Genomic DNA, 17292 nt, shown 5'->3' with positions numbered 1-17292 from the left:
ATCTGCAGCAAAGCTTTTATTTTGTGTGAATTAAGAAGATACCCATCTTGAATCACAACTACTATTGACGTAACACCACGTTTCTTAATGGGACTAATCATTTCCATGGAGTGTATAATCATCATGTCATATCATTTATCACACTTTTTGAGTGCTTGGGTTCCATGTTCATGGGTCATTTATTTGTGTCGTTGCATTTCCATCTCTTTGACAGATGTCTGTTCACTCTACTGCCTGGTCTTTTCTCGCTGACTGCCATATTTACCACTCACACTGCCATGTTGTCGGAGTCACGCTGGAGGAGCCTCCGTCAAACCTTGCTGGTGCTCTTCACTGCCACACTTCTCATTGGAGTCACCATGCTGGCCATATCCACTGATATCAACCCAGTAGGATTTTTCTTCCTTGCAGTTGGGGCTCTGTGCTTGGTGGGCTACCTCATAAGCGTGGCAGCAGAACAGTATCTGAAGCATCAGAATCCAGCACAAGAAAATCACACAGCCCCAAGGAGACCAAGTCAGGCAGGGTGAGCAATTACATTTTTATTTCCTCTCCTTCCTTCCTGTATTTTAACTTTAGACCACAGGCACTTTGCTGATAATCTACACAAGCAGCAAATCACATGGCAAATCATGAGAAAAGGGCTTGTGGATTAGTCTGGTATTCCAACTCCACCACTGACGAGCCATTACTTCTGGAAAGCTTACAAGCAGGGCATGAAGGCAAACGCCCACCCTCATTGACATATATTATAGATATGTTACTTTTGAACATGGAGGATTGATGGAGTGAGCAGATAGGTGCCTGAGGCTTGCATGTGTCTTCCTCACCCTGTGCAATATAGGTCTTTGCCTACATAGTTGTTCTTGTTGTGTGCCTTCAAGTCATTTCCAAATTATGGCGACCCTCAGGCAAACTTATTATGGGGTTTTCAGAGGAGGTTTGCTATTGCCTTCCCCTTAGGCTGAGAGTATGTGACTTGCCCAAAGTTACCCAGGTGTTTCATGGCTGAGCTGGAAATCAAACCCTGGTCTCCAGAATAGGAATTCCACACTCAAACCACTACAGCACACTGTTTTAAAAAGCATACAAAGATATAGTACTACAATTTACTATTTCGCCTACACTGGCAAACAGTAGTTTCTCCTCACCCTATAAACAAGGGCTAACATAAACTATGGGCCTGAACAGACAGGCCAAAATAAAGCTGCTTCAGGTCACTTTGGAGGTATGCTGTTTAAATGCTGCATGTGTCCTAAGAGGCCAGGAGCCATGCTCCAGTCCAAAGGACTGGAGAGCAGCTTTGGTGCAGCTTCTGGCCTCTTAACATGTGTGTGTCATTTAAATAGCATACATCCAAAGTGACCCAAAGCAGCTTTATTTTGGCCTGTCTGTTCAGGCCCTATGTCTACTAGTTTGGGCAGTCATTGCTAGTTTAATTGTATATCACAGATACATGGTGCTCAGAGTACTTCACAGCAAACAGACAATTAAAATGCATAAAATGTTTCAAAATTTATTTTAAAAATATAATAGCACCACAAAAATAGTTCATGTAAAACAAATAAACATATCAGTTGATCAACTGAGAATATAAAAGCAGAAATTTAGGAACATCCAAAGAAATCCACAGAAGAAACTGGAGACATGTCACAAAAGACTCGGTTTTTGTCCAGTGTGTATTAATTCATAGTAAATGTATGTGTCATTCAATGTTGTTTATATTTTCCATCATCTGCTCATAATATACAGTATTTATTTCAGTCTTTGCCAAAGGCTGCTCACCTTCAGCCTTTGCTCATATATTTTTGTTCGTTCAATGAATAGTTGGAGAGTTGTTGGTCCAGAAATGTCTGAAATTTGATCTAATTAATGATGATTTTATCTAATGTGCTGTTGTGTATTGGTGAGGCAGCATGGCATAGTGGTTTGAGTGTTATGACTCTGGAGATCAGGGCTCGATTCCCAGCTTGGCCATGCTCTCAGCCACATTCTCTCAGCCTCAGAGGAAGGCAATGGCAAATCCTCTCTGAACAAATCCTGGAAAAGGCCACTATAAAATGGAAATTACTTGAAGGCTCACAACAACAATTATGTATTGAAGTCTTGTGTTGCTCTTTTATGATATTATATAGTTTCCTGAAGAAAGCTTTAAGAATACACACAGGTTAATATGTGTCAGACTTTTTTACTAATAAAATAAGCAACATTTGAAGACACGTCTCCAGTTTCTACTGCTTACTATGGGTACTACCCATAGCATTAATAATATATCTACACTACATCCAGCAGCTCATATGTTAGGAACAGTTGTGTGGTAGAGCCAGGGCTCACAGGACTAAAGCAGCAGGACCTTTTGATCAGTAGGGACTATGGCATCACCTGCTATCTATGCAGACTCTATTGTCCCCTCTGGGTTTATCTGCTGGACCTTCAAGTAGCTGGAGAAGAAGTGGATTTCCTCAGTATCAATGTACAGTGGACCCTTGTTATACGCTGGGGTTTGGTTCCAAGATCCCCCGTGGATAACAAAATCTGTGGATGCTCAAGTCCCATTGAACATGACATAGCAAAAGGGTGTCTCTTATAAAAAATGGAAAATCAAGGTTTGATATTTGAAATTTATACTTTTTTTAAACATTTTCAAATCGTGGATGATTGAATCCGTGTATAAAAAATCTGTGTATGAGAATGGCCAACTGTATTGCTACAAGCTAAAAACCAACATATTTTTGCTTGGTCTGAGCTTTTGTGAGCAGACCCATTAGCTTTATAAAAGTTGTGCAGATGAAACCAGCGGCTAGAAACTTGTGGACGTGTAGACAGAATCACAGAATCATAGAATGAATAGATTTCTTTATTACTATCATAGACCAGCACAAATAAACTAGTACAGTATAAAAGGAATCAGGGTAAAACATATTTAAAATAATCACTTCAGCGATTCCTAAACATTAGTCCTCTAGGTATTTTGGAATTCAACTCCCTGAAGCCCCAGTCACTGTGGCCAAAAGCCAAGAATCATGAGAATTGAAGTCCAAAACACGTGGAGGACCAAAGTTTGGGAACCACTGGGTTACGTGATTTCAGTGCATGTAGACAAGTTTAATATTAGTGCCCTGCTGAAATCAATGTCTGCCATATTTTAAACACTGCTGCACAAACTACGGCTAAATTATATGCTATCTTAAAGCTGGTATCTGACAGCAATAGAGAAATTATTTTATACAAAAAATCATTCATCCTGGATATTTATTCAATAAAGATGAGATAAGTCTAGCACAAATATCTCTATAAAATGAGCACTGGAGTAGAACATGCTCTATTGCCTCTACTTGCCCAGAATCACAGGGGCACAATCTGTCAGCAAAGGGGATATTCTTATACTGACCTTCAAGGATGGCTGAGGGAAAGGATAGAATCCGAGAGTTGGAAGAGACCTCAACGGCCACCCAGTCCAACCCCTTTTTGTCATGGAGGAATACACAATCCAAGTCTCCCCAACAGATGGCCATCTAGCCTCTGTTTAAAAACCTCTAAAGAGGAGACTCCGTCCACACTCCAAAAGAGCAGCACCTTCCACTGTCAAATAGCTCTTACTCAATTGACTGAATTTCTGGACTTCCCTTGTGAGTGTTCCTATATGGTCTACTGTGATGAGAGCCTACATTTAACATGTAGTCCATCCACATTCACTGGGTTTAGGGGTGCAGAACCCCTGTGAAAGTGAGAAAAACACAAATAAAAAAACACTATTTTCCCCCAAGAGAGCCCCTCTCTGGGAATCCCTAGGTCCTCCAATGCAACTCTGTGGTCAACATCTGCCAGACATTGACCATAGAATTGTGCTGGAGAACCTCAAATGCCTACATTAGCTCTAGAAATGTCTTGCAGTGCAACTTTTGATGGACATTGACCATAGAGTCACACTTCAGGAACCTAGACATTCCTAGAGAGAATATATTAATCATATCCGTGAATAATCAAATCTGAAAATGTCAAAGCTGCGAATGTGGAATGCCAACTGTACATTGGTTATTAAGAGATCTAATTTTTTTTAAGAAAAACATTACAAGTTATGATATACTGTATCTCAAATCAAGTTAGTAGGCAGGGAATCAGTGCATGAATTGAGAAAGAAGGAGTACAAAAACCTGAAGGATTGGACCATTACTTAAGGTAACCAGACCATTGTTTCTTATTGCATTTGGGCTGGCTCAACAGATGTTGGAGTTCTTGGAAACTTTCTTTTTGGGGTTTCAAGAATCCCCTATCTAGGCTGGGATATCCTGGAAACTGTAGACCACAAATGTAACATCTCAAGCCCTAGTTTCATCTACTCCCTGACATCCTTGGGGCATTGTTTGTTTCTGTGTGAAGGGAACATTTCCATATGCAGAAGCCTATTTGAACATCAGGCCTCTTGCTTGAATTCTATGTAGTTTCTACCACTGCCCACAGTTTTCAAGATTTCGAAGATCAATTGCTTTTTGTATGCTTTTAAAACTAATTCTAGTGTCCAGTTCAACTGGTATTTTATGGCAATGTCCCCAGGCGGCAACTATATCATTGCAGAGATATTTATCAGAAATGTCCCTCAGGTGAAAGTGTATTAGTTTCATGATCTATACTGAAACAATCACAAAGCCTTAATTTGTGAAAAGCTGAAGACTCCGTTATCTCATAAAAACAACCCAACATTTGTCCACTATCAGACTGTTTTAAAAAATAAATGTGGTTGTGTTTCTTCCTAAAAGCCAAGTTAATTGGTTAATTGGTATTACAGACAGGAAGATTTTCTATCATATATAAATATTGTAATACTTTCTGTACACGAACTGACAAAGTATATGGCTAATGTGAAGTACAAGAGTACAAAAAAGATTGAGGAAGGGGGAAAAATCTATCAATAACTGATTGAATAATTAACTCATTAATTAATTATAATAATTTTAAAAAATTAATTTGATTGGCTATTCAGGCTAACTCCTCGTACTAGGGAAGCGCCTACAAATTCGTTGTATTCGAAGCTGTTTATTTGTAGGTTTATATTTGTATGTTTTTTTCTGGGTGTTTTCTCTTTGCCTTCTGTGTTTATGCATTTGTAACATAAAATATGTGTACAACTAATTTTTTAAAAATCACTAAAATATTTCAATATTTTCCACTTAAATTTACCCTACATTATCTAAAATTGCCTGCAAGAATCCTTCCAAGGACATAGTAAAATCTAACATCTTTTTACAGATGTTTGGCAGATTCTAACAGAGGAGTTACGTATACGCATTAAACGTTCCTGTTGAAATCTACAGAAATTAAAGGTGCTCCTCTTTGGCATGATCACAGTCATCCTGTAAATGGGATTTAAATCAATGGAAAGTATGCATCCATATGATCTTAAAACTCAGATTCTACACGGACCTCCACAAGAGAGAGATATGTTGGGAAATCTACAAAAATAACCCTTTCATTTGAACAACAACATTATGTTATTAGGAGAATATCTGTGCTTCTTAATGTGTCCTTTCCCAAAATACTCAACCCAAACAGTTTTGATTGTAAGTTCCTGCATGGCAGAAAGTGGGTGGACTGGATGTCCTTTGTGATCTCTTCCAGCTCTATGATTCTATTATTCTAACACATTTTACTGTGATTGTATCATGGTGGTACTATTAAGAAACTGAAATATACAAAATAGCAAGCAGCCACAAATTTAGTCATACCCTTCACTCATTGGCTGCATCTGCACTGCAGAAATAATGCATTTTGACATCACTTTAACTGCCATAGCTCAATGCTATTGAATCCTGGGATCTGTAGTTTGTTCCAGCACCAGAGTCCTCTGACAAAGAAGGCCAAAATATCTCACAAAACAACACTTCCCCGAATTCCTTAGCATTGCGCCATGGCAGTTAAAGTGTTATCAGACTGCATTGGATACAGCAGCTGGGAACGGTGATAGCATCTGAGACAACTTTATAGACACCTCTCTTTTGGCAGAGCTACCAGTCAATATTAAAACAAGACTTTTTAATCTGTATATATTAAAGAGTGGACCTTGGAGTGTGGTGGAGTCCTCTTCTTCGGTCTCTTCCAACTCTAGGATTCTATGATTCTAAGACCCATATGAATGTACTTCAATGGTTTTATAGTATTTTAACTCTTGGTTTTATGTGTTTTCTTTTTGTTTGTATTTTAATATGCTGTAGCCTGCCTCAAGCCTTGAGGAGAAGAGGGGAAGAAATAAATTATTATTATTATTATTATTATTATTATTATTATTATTATTTCTGCACTGCAGATACAGCCTTTATTACCTATCCTGCAAAGGCCATGCAGAATATTATAGAATGAAAAAGTATCCATATGCATAGTAAGGCCTAGGATTCTTTCAATTATTTCCTGCCTTTCTGTGATTTTTTTTTTTAAAAATCAAACTCGACACCTGTCCCTTGACATTTGCAGTCCATCTCATTCTCATTCTGTAATTGTGCCAGCTCCCAATGGTTGTGCATTGGCACTGTTGTTGCATTGTGTGATGCATGATGTTGCAGCTGCCCACACAATGTGCTGGATGCCTCTTTGGTGCACGGCCAGTGTTTCATGGGAAAAAGACAGAGAGACATCTCAAAATACTCAATAGTCGTTTGCTTTATTATAGAGAAAGTGCAACATGGTTCGGCATATATACATTTGTATGGCCTTCTTCAGGAGCAACAGAAAAACATAAAAATGAATATACAGTAGGCCCACCACATTTGCGACATTGACTCTTGCAGATCTGATTAGTCACAGATTGAATTTATATGTTCTCTCTAGGAATTTCTAAGTCCTCCAGACCAATTCTGCCAGAAGTTAAATATAAAAGGGCAACACATATGAGACAACATACATAATTCTATGTAAGAAAAATCCTGAGTGCTTTTTTTACATTCAGTGGCAATTCCAAACCAATGAGTGGAACCAGCCTAATTTTTGACCTGGGGAAGCATTCAGTGGGAGGTGGATTAGACTTAATAATAATAATAATAATAATAATAATAATTTATTTTATATCCCGCTCTTCAGCCAAAAGGCTATCAGACCAGCTTACAAATTGTTAATTGGACATTAGACTTGAATGTGATTGTGGAGTCTAGGTGGCAGAAAGGACACAATGAACCTGCTTAATGCCTTATATGTGTTGCTCAGTGGCATATAGGGCACTTTTTTTGTTGAATACCATTACAATTATTTGCTTTAACTCTACCTGTTTCTTTCTCCTTTTCTACTTGCAGAGATAATGCAGCTTACGAGGCGCCAGCATATGAGGAAGTGGTGGCTACTGGCTACTTATCAGAGGCAGCACCAACGATCTGGACCATTACATCCACTCCTGGAACAACCCTTCCTGAGCCTCCTCCCTACAGTGTGGTTATTGAGCCTGCTGCACATGGAGAGACGGTGGTGGAGACAGTCCGTGTCTCCGTGGCACCAGGCACACGGCGGGCCTCAGAGGCAGACATGCATTCAAAGCTACGTCTTAGACTGGTACTTCCCCCAAGACTGCAACGGGTGATCTCAGATAATCATGAACTCAAAGGGTCCGAAGAACGGCTGGAACGACTAGAGCCCCTCACACCACCCCCTTCTTATGAGAATGCAACAGGTGACGAGGTTTTTGAAGAAGAGTTCCAGCCATCAAGATTATAATGGGGAAACTGGCAAATTACATTTGGGACAGTGTCACCACATGGACAAAAGACAAACAAATGGGTCCTAGAGTAGGCCAAGCCAGAAATCTCCCTGGAAGCCAAGATGACAAAACCTAGGTTGCCATACTGCAGACGCATCATGAGAAGGCATGACTCATTAGAAAAGACAACAGTGCTAGGAAAGTTGGAGGGATGTAGAAATAGAGGAAGACCACATGCTAGATGGATGGATTCTATTAAGGAGGTCATGGGTATGTGTTTACAGGAAATGAGTAGAGCACTAGAGGTTAAGGAGGCTTGGAGATGCCTCATCCACAGGGTCAGCATGGGTTGAGATTGACTCAAGAGTGGTTAACAACACACCGCTGTCTTGAATTCATGATTTGTCATGCTGTTGCAGCTCAGGCCCTTGGTGTCGGCTGGGATGTGGTTCCAGGACCCCCCATGGATACCAAAATCCATGGATGCTGAAGTCCCGTTATATACGATGATATAGGAAAATGGTGTCCCTAATATAATGTGGTAAAATCAAGCTTTGCTTTTTGAACTTTTTATATTTTGGGAATATTTTCAAGCCCTGGCTAGATCAATCAATGGATAAAGAATCCATGGATATGGAGGACCAACTGTAATTTATGTATTGCCCTCGGTCCCCTCCTCCCCTCCTTTGTTTAAATCCCATGAGAATTATGTACATTTCAGGATTTCATGGCAGGATTTCCCTCCTCTTTTTCCATGGGGCAGCCAGGGACAGAGATTTTGTGGCCTTTTATCCTGTGGACTGGATTGTCTTGACCATGTAGACTCAGAAGATGCGTTGAAACTGCTACTGGAGAAGGAAGAGAGGACCGGTTGGTACATTTTTCAAAGAGCTATCATGAGTATGAAATGCCAAGCACCTTACCTCAATTACACAGAAATTCTGTAGTCTCTAAGAAAGTTGGAGAATAATAATGGAGAAGGCATCCATGAAAGACTAAAAACCTTAGAAACATGTCTTACAGCTTATAATAAAAACATTGTTTTCAGTTTTTAAAAAAATTGCTCTTCATCAGATATGTGCAAACAGAATAAAAACAGAAATAAGTAAGATATGTGCACCTGGCTGCCTTGAGCAACTACTATTGTAAATCCCCCGGTATATTATGAGCTGATACTTTGAAATTCACTGATTGAGATAATTCTAGGTTGTCTGAATCTCTCCTTTATACCTGCTATGTATCACCATTCCCAATGTATTCTGTAGCAGAAGTTTCATTTTTTCAGGCAGATAAAAATAATGAAGTTTATCGCATGGGGGTTAAACCGCTCCCCAGCGTGTTCTAACGGGGGCGAGCGGGGGCGCGCACGGAACGCGATGGGCACTGGATGGGGCCCAAAACGCGACTTTATCGCACGGGGGGACGCCGACGCCGACGCCGCGCGTTCCCATCGCGTCCCAATTCGGTTCCAGAGGGCACCATTTCTGGGAACTGTTTCAAAGTGTGTATTAAGTATGCAAAGGGATCTTGTAGTACCTTTGAGACTAAAAGAAAGAAGTTGGTAGCATGAGCTTTTGTTGATTTGAGCCTACACTCTCAGATGCCTGGGGCTGGAGTGGAGAATCGAGAGGCAGACTTATATATACTTATTTCCCAGACTAACATGGTTATATCTTTGAATGTATCTTTTCCTGTTCTTGAAGAGATGTGGGACAAGCCCAGGTTGCATACGGGGCTGCATACTGCCCGGTGATGTGTGAATGCGTTAAGATCTGCCTTAAGAAAGTTACATCCCTGGTCTATCCCAGCAGTGGGTAATGTAATAATCTCCTAAATTTGTTCAGAAATATACCTCAAAATTCTTCCCAAACTTGAGAATCACCTTTCAGGAAGCCTTTGTTACATCAACCACTTCACTGTTTAAGATTACTGTTACGCATGCACAGCATGCACAATGTAATCAGGAATAGCTCCATTCTCTTCTGTGTCAGGGAACAGGATTGTTTTATATGAATACTAAGACTGCTTATGTGAAACAATCTTTGTTATGGAATATAATAAAGTGTAGAGCTGTCTCAGAGTGTTGGAGATACTAGACACATCTCAGACAGGTATAGGATTTACTTCCACATATAATGGTTTAGGATTGCTATCATGGTTTTGATGTATTTCCCAGAGTGCATATGCACTGAAAAAGTACCAGACCCACACATTTTGTACTTGGATATTTTATATTTGTCTCTCTTGATGCCAGATCTAGGATTCTGCTTATAGAGATTCAACCTTCATTACAAAGCCAGAGACAGCAGGGACTTTGCTCATATATGACTTAAAAGGAATCCAGCTCACTGATGACCTCAGTCAAATGTAGCCTAAGGATATATTGCATCAATAACTAGTGCGTGCATGTTTTTTTTTTCTTGGAGACTGGCATAATTTCAGCAGTAAAAGATTCTTTCTACTACTGTTTTTTTTATTGTACTGGAAGGCATAGCATGTTACTTATTGCTGCTGTTGTTGTGTGCCTTCAAGTCATTTCCAGCTTGTGATGACCCTATAATGGGGTTTTCTTCACAAGTTTCTTCAGACGAGCTTTGCCTTTACCTTCCCCTGAGGCTGAGAGAGTGTGACTTTGCTAAAGTCACCCAGTGGGTTTACATGGCTGAGCATGAATTAAAATCCTGGTCTCCAGAGTCATAGTTCAACAATCATACCACTATGGCACACTGTCTCTGTTACCTATTGGTTATACCTGTATTTATATCCCTGCTTTCTTCCAGTGCAGTCAAGGCAATGCACATGGCTCTCCTCCATACCCTGTGAGGTAGGTCAGGCTGAGACAGACCAGTGAGTTTCAAGGCTTAGTAAAGACAACAGAACATATCTCCCAAGTCCCCATCCAACAACAAACTGGCTTACTGTTACTGTAGTTTAAAGGCAGCATATGCAAAAGATGTATCTGTAGTAAGTTATCTTGCCTCACTCTCTTTGTTTTCCTTCTGATGCCCAGGAGGCTAAAGACACCAGGAAACATGCTTTTCAATGTGCTTTGAGTTTTTTTCCATTGACTGGAAGGGATGTGGCAAGAACATGACTGCGCTGAGAACATGACAGACAACCAGTTCTGCATTTGCTTTCAATGACAGGACATGTACCCATTGCGTCATATAGTTACATTATTTTCCTCTGCAGTGGAAAAAAACAGTTGGGGTGATATTCACAAAAGAACATGAATCCCATTTTGGGAGAAAGGTGGGATATAAATCTAAATAAATGAGTAAATAAATAAAATCTAAACAGCAAGCCTGTCTCTCATCCTCCATGAGGAGCTTCAGATTCATAGTCTTGCCCACTCCATTCTGTGCAAAAGGGAAAAAACTTCCTTATGAGAAAAAAAGATGTGTCTTTCAATTTCAGGTGAAGTCTGGATCTGTAGCCAAGGGTCCGTTTAGGGGAATTTTATTATTATTGTTATTAGCTCAAATATTGCAAGAGGAGGGCCTGCTATGACGGCCCTTGCAGAATCATCTCCCGATATGTATACGGAGTAGACCAGGGGATCCCAATAAATGGAGCTGAGACAGACTTTTAGAATTAATAACCAATTTATTTATAAAGGGAAAAACGCATACGATTCACTAGCATACACACACACATACAAGGCTCAGGAAAAGCAGGAGTTAGCATGGAATAGGATTTTAGGCATCACTGGGGTGATACGTACCAGAATGTAGACTCCCTCCAGGAATCCAAATGGAATATGATGAGGATGGCATGAGGCTCAGCCATGGAATGACTGGCCAGGAGCCAGGATTCAAAGGGACATAGCTTCTCCCTGAAATCCAGACTGGCCCAGTGAACAAGCAAATCTGGGAGTATTTATAGGCAAAATCTTGCTTCTGGCAAAGGTGCTTGATGGTGAGAACAAAGGTGTTTAATTACTTTCTTTTCACCTGGATGTCCCTGTCTGATTGTCTTAGTGGTCTTAAGCTGCTCGGACAACAGACTCAAGGAGGGGGCAAGAGCCTCAGGCAAGGCAAACATTTGCTCTTCCTGGTCCTATGATAATCCTTGTATGCGAGTCCTTAGATATGATGATGTGGGTGCCCCTCGGGGGGGTGTGTACATGTCCTCATGCCTTGCTGGCAATGGTGGACAGGCTATTAGAGTTCATCTAGGGGTCATTAAGGGCTATCATTTATACCAAAATTTATATGAAGCAGCATGGGTAACAGATCCTAGTATCATCTTGCATTTCACCATGATGACACAATCCTCTGGCCGTATAGTCTCCCATCACCTTCCCTCACACCTCCCATGTGCAATCATTATACTTCCAGTCTATTTGAAAATCCATGATAGGCTCCTTACCTTTAAAGCTTAAGAAAAAGAAAAAATAGAAAAAGATACACACACATAAAAATACATGTGATATATGTAATAAATTAATGTGAGCTTTAAAAGATAAACCAATTAAAGGTTGGAATTTTTTAAGACTAGAAACCATCTATGGTCTTTTAAAGCTTGTTTTCTGCTGCTCCAGAAAACAGCACCCAGAATAATGGATGAAAGCTACAGGAATAGAGATTCTGCCTCAATATTAGGAGTAACTTCCTGACAGTAAGAGCTGTTCGACAGTGGAACACACTCCTTCCTCGGAGTGTAGTGGAGTCTCCTTCCCTGGAGGTCTTTAAGCAGAGGCTGGATGGCCATCTGCTGGGGATGCTTTGATTGAGAGTTCCTGCATGGCAGAATGGGGTTGGACTGGATGGCCCTTGTGGTCTTTTCAAACCCTATGATTCTATGAGCAATTCTAACTATGGCTGAATTCACACTGCAGAAATAATCGAGGTTAACACCACTTTAAATATCATAGCTTAATGGTATGAAATTCTGGGAATGGTAGTTTTTGTTGATGTTGTTGTGAGCCTTCCTAATTTATGGCAACCTTAAGGCAAATCTATCACAGGGTTGGGTTTTTTGTTTTTGTTTTTTTGCAAGGGGAGATTTGCCTCTGCCTTTCCCAGAGGCTGAGTGGGGAATTGAACTGGGGCCTCCAGAGCTGTAGTCCAACACTCAAACCACTAAGCCACCCTGGCTCTATGAAGTGAAGTGGTGTGTCCTGGAGAACAGGCTTCAGTTGTTGCAGAAGATGGAAGAGAACACCAGCCTCAGCAATGGCCCAAAAACCATACCCAGGCATAAGGTGTATTTATAGTTGCATATGTCAATAACAGGATGTTGCCCACAGCAATGAGAAAAGAATGCTTTTCCAGGACAGTAAAACTGCTTAGCAGTTAAGATGCTGAATCTGCGATCGCAAGGTCGGCAGGTCAAGGCCCAGGTGCCACATGATGGAGTGAGCTCCCGTCTCTACTCCCAGGGTCTGCCAACCTAGCAGTTTAAAAGCATGTAAAAGTGCAAGTAGATAAATAGGTACCACTTGGGTGGTAACGTAACAGCGTTCTTTGCAGCCACACTGGCCACATGATCACAGAGCTGTCTCTGACAATGCTGCTCTATAGCTAGGTAACGGAGATGAGCAACTTCCCCTACAGACGGACATATGCCCTGGCTCAGTGCCAAGGAATCCTGGGAATTGTAGTTCATTGTGGCACCACAGCTCTTTGACAGAGGCTATATTTCTCACAACACTACAGTTCCCAGAATTCCCTAGCATTGAGCTGGTGCAGTTAAAGCAGTGTCAAGATGGATTATTTCTGCACTGTGTTTTGGCCCTTAGAAGAGGGATTAACTCCTATCCAAGATAGAAGGACTGTTCATCCGCTAAGATCGCCAGCACTTTATGCAACATTCAGTTAAGCAATCAATTATAACTCATATTTATTGACTGTTTTTTTATTTCTTTGACACATAGAAATCAAGTAAAAATGAGTTAAAAATTAAAATAGACCATGTGTGCCAATAACTGCACTCCATGTTTTTCTGATTCTTTTTAAGTAATCAATTTCTTCCCATTGTTTATAAGAAAGGAAATAATGCCCTCTTCTGGAAAATGAAGTATAGAGCACAATCCAAAGGGAGCTTTTCTTTTCAAAAGACCCCTTACAATTTGCCCTCCATATCTATGGATTCTGCATCCATTCAGTCATCCATGGCTTGAAAATATTAACACACACAGACACACACAAGTCGAGAAAGGAAAGCTTGATTTTGCTATTTTACAGCCATAACTGTACTATTCCATTATATTTAATGGGACATGAGCATCCATGGTTATGGTTTCCACAGGGGGTCCAGCAGATACCTAAGGCTCACTGTATTTTATCTGGAGATTGGGCCAAACAAACATTTTAAACCTAGATCAAAGGGAGCAGCCAAAGGAACAGGGACCCCCCCACTCCATCCCTAGGAGGTCTCTCCACCTCCCCTCCTCCCCCAAAAGGACAATTAAGGACTCCTCTCCCTGAGAGCCAGTGTGGTTTGTGTGTTGGGAGTATGACTCTGGGAGACCAGGATTCAAATCCTAGCTCAGCCATAAATGCCTGTACTGCAGCCACTTACTCAAAACCACAAGGTTGCGAGTTCAAGACCAGCAAAAGGGCGCAAGCTTGACTCAGGCTTGCATCCTTCCAAGGAGGTCGCTAAAATGAGTACCCAGATTGTTGGGGGCAAATTAGCTTACAGTTGTAAACCGCTTAGACACTGCTTAGGCGGTATGAAATGGTATATAAATGAAGCTTGATTGTTTGTTTAAAACTTACTGGGAACCTTTGGGCAAGCCCCAGAGGAAGTCCATGGCATAGTCCCCCTCTAAAGAACCCTTGCCAACGCCCCCCCCCAAAAAAACCCAACCCAAAAGTGACAGGGTTATCAGAACCCTTGAAATCACAGAATGATAAAACAATCTCCCTTCTTTAATGCCGCCTTAAAGTGTGTTTGTGGCAAGCCAATGCAATGTGGTGGTTTGACTGTTTGACTATGATCCAAAACATAGTGCAGGAATAATCCAGTTTGAGACTGCTTTAACTGCTAGGGAATTGTGGAATCTGTAGTTTTGTGAGACACTTAACTTTGTCTGTCAAAGAGCTCTGGTGCCACAATAAACTACAAATCCCAGGGTTCCGTAGCACTGAGCCAACACAGTTAAAGCTGTCTCAAAGTGGATTATTTCTGCAGTGTGTTTTGGACCTATGACTCTGGAAACAGGGTTTGAATCCTGGCTTGGCTATAAAAAACCCCTGGGTGACCTTGGGTAAATCACACTCTCCCAGCCTCAGGGGAAGGCCATGGCAAACCTCCTCTGAAGAAACCTTGCCAACAAAACCCCACGATAAGAGTTTCCATAAGATTTGAAAGCACTGAACAAAACTACTTCCTGCCATGCTACTGTTGCCCAGGAACACCCACTGGGTTTCCATAGCTGAGCAGGAATGGGAATACTGGTCTCCCAAGACACCTAAACCAACACTGAAACCACTACATTGGGCTCTTCCTGTTCTCTATTCTGTTCCTGCCCTCTATTCTCTATCCCACTTTATGGGAGTGCCAACACATCTGATAGTCCTGATGAGGAATCTGTACTCAGAACAAGAGGCTACTGTCAGAACAGAACAAGGAGAAACAGAATGGTTTCCAATTGGCAAAGGGGTCAGACAAGGCTGTTAAACTTATAGCTGTTCAATTTGTATGCAGAACATATTATAAGAAAAGCAGGCTTGGGCACAGAAGAAAGAGGATTGAAAATAGGAGGAAGGAATATAAACAGTCTAAGATATGCAGATGACTCCATAGTACTAGCAGAAAACCTCACAGACCTGGAACACCTACTAAGGAAGATCAAAGAAGAAAGTGCAAAGCCAGGATTAATGTTGAACATAAAGAAAACAAAAATAATGACCGCCAAGGACCTTCACAAGTTCAACCTAAATAATGAAGAGATAGAAATAGTAAAAGAATTCCCATACTTGGGATCAAACATTGATAGAAATGGGGACTGCAGTCAGGAAATGAGGGGAAGACTATGAATGGGGAGGGTGGCTATGAGAGAACGAGAAAAGATTCTAAAATGCAGATATGCAACTAAGCACAACAGTTAGAAGCATACATACAAGGCATTGTATTCCCTGTTAATGTGTGGATGTAAGAGCTGGACCGTTAAGAAAGATCATAGAATCATAGAGTTGGAAGAGACCCCAAGGGCCATCCAGTCCAACCCCCTTCTGCCATGCAGGAACTCTTAATCAAAGCATCCCCATTGACAGATGGCCATCCAGCCTCCGTTTGAAGACCTCCAAGGAAGGAGACTCCACCACTCTCCATTGAGGGACTGTTTTCCACTGTCGAACAGCCCTTACTGTCAGGAAGTTCCTCCTAATGTTAAGGTGGAATCTCTTTTCCTGCAGCTTGCATCCATTGCTCTGGGTCCTATTCTCTGGAGCAGCAGCAAACAAGCTTGCTCCCTCCTCAATATGACACCCCCTCAAATACTTAAACAGGACTATCATATCACCTCTTAACCTTCTCTTCTCCAGGCCAGCTGGACCCAGCTCCCTAAATTTCTCCTCATACGGCTTTATGGTTTCCAGACCCTTCACCATTTTGGTCACGTTTGTTTCTCAATGTCCTTTTTGAATTGTGGCGCCCAGAACTGAACACATTATTCCAGGTGGGGCCTGACCAGAGCAGAATATAGTGGCACCATTACTTCTCTTGATCTAGACACTATACTTCTATTGATGCAGCCTAAAATCGCATTGTCCTTGTTAGCTGCTGCATTGCACTGTTGACTCATGTCCAACTTGTGGTCTACTTGGACTCCCAGATCCCTTTCACACGTATGATCGGAAGAAAATCCATTCATTTGAGATGTGGTGCTGGAGAAGAGTGCCGAGAATCCCATGGACAGCCAAAAGGACAAACAAATGGGTCCTAGAGCAGATCAAGCCGGAAACCTCCTTGGAAGCCAAGGTGACCAAAGTGAGGCTTCAGACACATCCTAAGAAGGAAGGCTCATTGGAAAAGACTATCATGCTGGGAAAGATGGAGAAAGGTAGGAAGAGAGGAAGGCCACATGCCAGATGGATGGACTCTATTAAGGGGGTCACAATGGATTTTATAGGGTTGCAGGAAGTAAGCAGAGCAGTGGAGGACAGAGGGTCTTGGAGATGCCTCATCCATAGGGTCGCCATGAATCATAGCCAATCCAAATGCAGTTACAATACAAACAAAACCTCCTCCTCCTCCCTCCTTCTCCTTTTTTCCTAACACGTGATCTCATCCTCTCAAGTTGCAGCCCATTTCCTGCCCCTCTAGGACGCCGAGCTCTATGATCCCGTTGGAAAGCCGAAGGGAGCCAGAAGCTCCAGTGGCACCCATTTCCCGCCTCTCTAGGACGCCGAGCTCTATGATCCCGTTGGAAAGCCGAAGGGAGCCAGAAGCTCCAGTGGCACCCATTTCCCGCCTCTCTAGGACGCCGAGCTCTATGATCCCGTTGGAAAGCCGAAGGGAGCCAGAAGCTCCAGTGGCACCCATTTCCCGCCTCTCTAGGACGCCGAGCTCTATGATCCCGTTGGAAAGCCGAAGGGAGCCAGAAGCTCCAGTGGCACCCATTTCCCGCCTCTCTAGACGCCGAGCTCTATGATCCCGTGGAGGAC

The 17292-nt window shown here is 41.8% G+C and overlaps 1 protein-coding gene across 1 annotated transcript; it reads left to right on the top strand.

The window, feature by feature from the left end:
• The first annotated feature begins 278 nt into the window (after positions 1-278).
• TMEM139 (transmembrane protein 139) lies at positions 279-7989 on the top strand. Its single transcript, XM_089511116.1, has 2 exons — positions 279-526; positions 7278-7989. Exons 1-2 carry the CDS (start codon positions 279-281, stop codon positions 7690-7692), a joined length of 663 nt encoding a protein of 220 aa, XP_089367242.1. The 3' UTR covers positions 7693-7989.
• The last annotated feature ends 9303 nt before the right edge of the window (positions 7990-17292 follow it).

Source organism: Sceloporus occidentalis, unplaced genomic scaffold (genome assembly GCF_023333645.1).
Source record: "Sceloporus occidentalis isolate IW3139 unplaced genomic scaffold, rSceOcc1.0.p SCAF_1, whole genome shotgun sequence".
Classification (NCBI taxonomy): domain Eukaryota; kingdom Metazoa; phylum Chordata; class Lepidosauria; order Squamata; family Phrynosomatidae; genus Sceloporus; species Sceloporus occidentalis.
The sequence above is the reverse complement of the archived record's forward strand: the minus strand, read 5'-3'. Positions and strand labels throughout refer to the sequence as shown.